A 4497-nucleotide genomic window follows, 5' to 3' on the forward strand; every position below is an offset into this window, starting at 1 on the left:
GCTTTCATTATTCAGTCACAGCCTGTTTTACTTGGAGCTAATGTAAAACACAGATTACTTTGCGCTTTCCCATTCTCGGACCAGGTGTTAATATGACTTGAAGAACTACATCAATTTGCTTTATTTATCAAAGTGATATAAACTTTTCAGAGGATGCATCTACACGTTTTCCAAACATCATATTGTGTGAACTGACCTTTCTCTACGTTGTTTTTGTTTTCTTCTGTAGTTGATTGCTTAGATCCAACGTGCTCCAACCACGGAGTCTGCGTGAATGGAGAATGTCTCTGCAGCCCAGGTTGGGGTGGAATAAACTGTGAGCTCCCCAGAGCCCAGTGTCCAGACCAGTGTAGTGGGCACGGTACCTACCTGTCTGACACAGGTCTTTGTAGCTGTGATCCCAACTGGATGGGTCCTGATTGCTCCGTTGGTAAGAAAAATATTTTTTTCCTGATTTTGCAATAATGTTTCTATTTTGTTAAAACGTTAATATCTATGGCAAATTTGAAATGCAAATAATTTAGAAAATTGTCTTGGGAACATGTTTGATCCTGTTTAGTTATGTTGGGAAGAAGTGCATATATATCTTAGATGCTATTTTTTGTGACATTCTTCATTTGGGCCTGTCAGCTGCAGGGTGAGGGGGATGCAGGCTAGGAGGTTGTATTTCGTTCTAATACTGACCGTCATTTGGACTGAAAAAGTTACTTAAGTGCTTCACATCTGTTTCCTAACTGTAAATGAAAACTTCCATAATTTATAAATAAGTTTATAACATTTGAGGAATGGAAAACGCTACAATTAAGTATGTTTGGGATATTTGCTTTACTGCACATCAAAATGCTACTCATTTATGAAAAACATCACAAACCAGAAAAATCTCTTTTCAAGTAAAGGGTATATTTCCCTTTTCAGTTGTACATGGAGTATTTAAAAAAATAATTTTAGAGCAAGAGACATAAAAAGCAGGCACAAAAGTATAGGCCAAAAAATTTCATTCTCTCCAAAGCTACACCTCCAAAACTTGATTATTCTAACAGAAGGAGCTAAAGAGAAAAAAAACAGTTTCGACAAGAGAGCAAATGTTCTGTTTATGGGGAAAAAATACTGGGAATTTTGCATTTATATTGTAAACTGAACCTTGAGACAGAGCTGTAGGCCATAAGCACTTCTCTCAAAATAATATTTACAGTTCACAGTTGTTCAGTTATTTCTTAAGTTTAATGACTTACAACACCCCACCAGTGAAATTAATATCAAGATGTGTTTTTTCCTGCTTCATACATCAGCAACCAGAAAAATTAATGAGTGAGAGTTTCACTGTCAATTTCTTCGATGATCCATGAGGCAACTTCAACTGGCAGAGAGCAGTAGAGGAGTTTTTGGAGTGAGACACCGGATAGTTGACTGTGTTAGTAATAGGATTCCAAAATCTCTCCCTTGAAAGTGTCTTTTACCTGTCAGTCCTAGAATCCAAGTGATCCTGAATTGTCACCATTCTCTGCTGAATGAGTTTTAGTTGGGTTTCAGTCTCATTCTTACTAAATCGATGTCTGTATCAAAATCACCAGAGGTCTAGGTTTGAATAAAACAGAGCTATGTGCTCCCCTTCTTCACTGCTGACAGGTGTTGAGGAAGCTACCTCTGAAACTTGTTTGTATCTGAATACAGGACACAGCTCTACAGTGGTCTGTCCAGCATACATTAGCAACTTTTTAATATAATCTAGTTTGTTCTTAAGCAAAAGTTAAATGCCAGTTCTGATCAGAATGTGAACAGGCCAGCTTTTGACAGCATATAGTTTTCAGCAAAAGCATACCTGTTCTACTCACTTGTCCGTTTGGGACTAGGTTGCTGCGTTTGCCCCATCACTGCTGACATAAGCTAGCTATAATCTTTATTCTTTTCTTCTCCTAGAAGTCTGCTCTGTAGACTGTGGCACTCATGGGGTGTGCATTGGTGGAGCATGTCGCTGTGAAGAAGGGTGGACAGGAGTGGCATGTGACCAGCGTGTGTGTCATCCCCGTTGTACGGAGCACGGAACTTGTAAAGATGGGAAATGTGAATGCAGAGAGGGCTGGAATGGGGAGCACTGCACCATTGGTAGGCAAACGACAGGCACCGAAACAGGCACATATTGCTTTCTTTTCATAAATCGTAGAAACATAGTTACTGTTGTGTATTGTAATAGGCTGTTCCTTTAAGGACCCTGGTGCTTTCAGACATTATCTCTGACTCAAAATGTGTTGGGTGAAATGCAGATGAGCTCTCGGAATCATTTAAAATCCGTAACAAACTGATTTGTAGAGAAAAAGAGCCAACAACAAATTCCACAGCAAATGAACATTAGTAAGTAAAGATGTAACAAATGGACCATCACGGTATCATCTGAGCCAAGATTTTCAAACTTAACTAAACATTCCTTTGTGTGAATGGCATCTTTTTTAATTTCCTGGTCTGATGCATCAGTACTCTCCTGCTATTATGCATCACATCTGAAACACATCACCAGCATCACCACACAGAGCAGGGGTCAAGTTGTGCAGGAATAAGTGTTCCTGGTGTTACAGAAATAGCTCCCTAGCATTCTCTTCTGTTGTGCTGTGACAGTGGGCATGGTGTTTGCATATAGACAATCCCAGCATGGGAGGGCCCTGCTGGTAGTGCAGCATGCTGCTGTACCCTTTCCTAATAGCGTGCTGCTCAGTACAGCATTGGCATCACGCAGAGTGCCGTGACTAACACGATTGCATCTCAGCTGTGATGTGTCAGCCTGGGAAGTTCAAAAAGGTTATACTTACACAAAGCAATGATGTTCTTTCCTCTCGGTTACCATGCTTGAAAATTTATTCTGAAGAGGAATTAATTGTTCCTAAATGAAGTTCTTCATTTTGTGTCTATAAGCAGTCAGGTAGTATATTTGGATTATTTTGTGAAGTTACTGAAAACAAAGGAGAAAATTTTATTTTGCCTACGCTGTAATCAAAAATGGGAAATTCCGAGTGATCACATCTATTCTGAGAAGTCCGGGCAAAATTATGTGGAACAAGAGTATCCAGCTGCTGAGACAATGAGAGATTCAGGAAAGTGTACTTTTCTCCAAAGAATTTTTTGGAGGGCTGTGAGGTATACCTTAAAAGAAACCTAGTGACTCCAAATCCTAGGTCATATTGTTTTAGTTATCTTAAAATGATAAATTTAATAAAGAAAAGGGGTAGGCCAATTGAGATTTTCATGGCAGTCAGGGACCCTAATGGGACAGTCCTATTACAAGTGAATTGTAATTTCTTTACTTAAAAGTATGGTGAGATTCTTGCATCCCTCAAGCTTTTTTTTTCATTCCCTTCTGACTTCTCCCTGGATATACAAACCATTTCTGATACACACACGAGTTGAAAACTAAAAGTATACTCTTATTGGAGAGGAGGAAAAAAAAAACAAACATATTTTTGGGCCATATCCTTTGAAGTTGTGGTGCTGCATGCTTCCACCACACTATGCTAATATGATTTAATAAAAGCTTTTATGACTGAACACTTTGTGACCCAGCAGAGATGCAGAGTATTTTTTCACAATTGCTTTCTGACTTCCATCTTATCAACACATCTCTGCTAGATTAATCCAGGCATTTTGTTTTCATATTCAGTACTTCCCAGATCTTTATGAAATGCCTAATATATAAATTTTTTTGCATTACATTCTGTAATAATTGTTTATTTTAAAAGTTACTGCTTTGCACAAAATTTGTTTTGCTTTATAATCTTTTAGTAATACGCTTATGTTTAGAGGTAGTATATTTAAAGTCTTCGTTACTGTGCACACAAAAAGGTGCCTTGTACTGATATAAGAATTCTGAAAATTACAAGCTGAACTAGTGAACTCTGAAGGGAGATTTTTTTTTAGTCTAATTTTCAGATCTGTGAAATAAATATTTTCCCTATTATCGATGTATATGATCAGTTCTTCTTTTCAGAGGAAGGGTGATACTGCTAAAGTGGTTAAAATATGCATAAGCTTTTTTTGTTTGGTATGTATTAGAAAGATTGCCTTGAAACTTCATGTAGGTCTACCTGTGGCAAAGATAAGACTAGGGCAAAAAATTTGGGTTTGCCCTTCTAGTTGTCATATATTAAATTTGTACAGTCATAAGTTGCCTGTTGTACATAGACAGATAAATATTCTTGTGATAGGCTTGTATTGGTAAGAATTTTCATATGCCCATATCATGAGGCCTGATTGTAAGGCCATTTGCAAAAGCACAAAGCATGCTGCCAGAAATGGAATTCAATTCAGAGGGACAGCTCAGCTTGATCCCACTGGTTTCTGTTACGTTACATGGGACTGAAACAGAGAGAGAGTTTGGAAGATAAGGATTGTAAAACTAATTTTTGTCAGTATTTGTACAAAAAAATGCTAGAAGTTATTGCTAGAAAACTTGTCCTTATAGTGACTTGATACTTTGGAACAAGGATGAGTCGCTCAAGATGTTTTAAACGT

General features: G+C 37.8%; 1 protein-coding gene across 1 annotated transcript in view; it reads left to right on the top strand.

The window, feature by feature from the left end:
* LOC104161503 (teneurin-2-like) overlaps positions 1–2204 on the top strand; it is a 66929-nt gene extending 64725 nt beyond the window's left edge. The window contains exons 8-9 of the mRNA XM_009699969.1: positions 230–430; positions 1918–2204. Coding sequence (XP_009698271.1) covers positions 230–430; positions 1918–2204 — 488 coding nt within the window. The remainder of the gene's footprint in view (positions 1–229; positions 431–1917) is intronic.
* The last annotated feature ends 2293 nt before the right edge of the window (positions 2205–4497 follow it).

This window comes from Cariama cristata, unplaced genomic scaffold (genome assembly GCF_000690535.1).
Source record: "Cariama cristata isolate BGI_N322 unplaced genomic scaffold, ASM69053v1 scaffold11955, whole genome shotgun sequence".
NCBI lineage: Eukaryota > Metazoa > Chordata > Aves > Cariamiformes > Cariamidae > Cariama > Cariama cristata.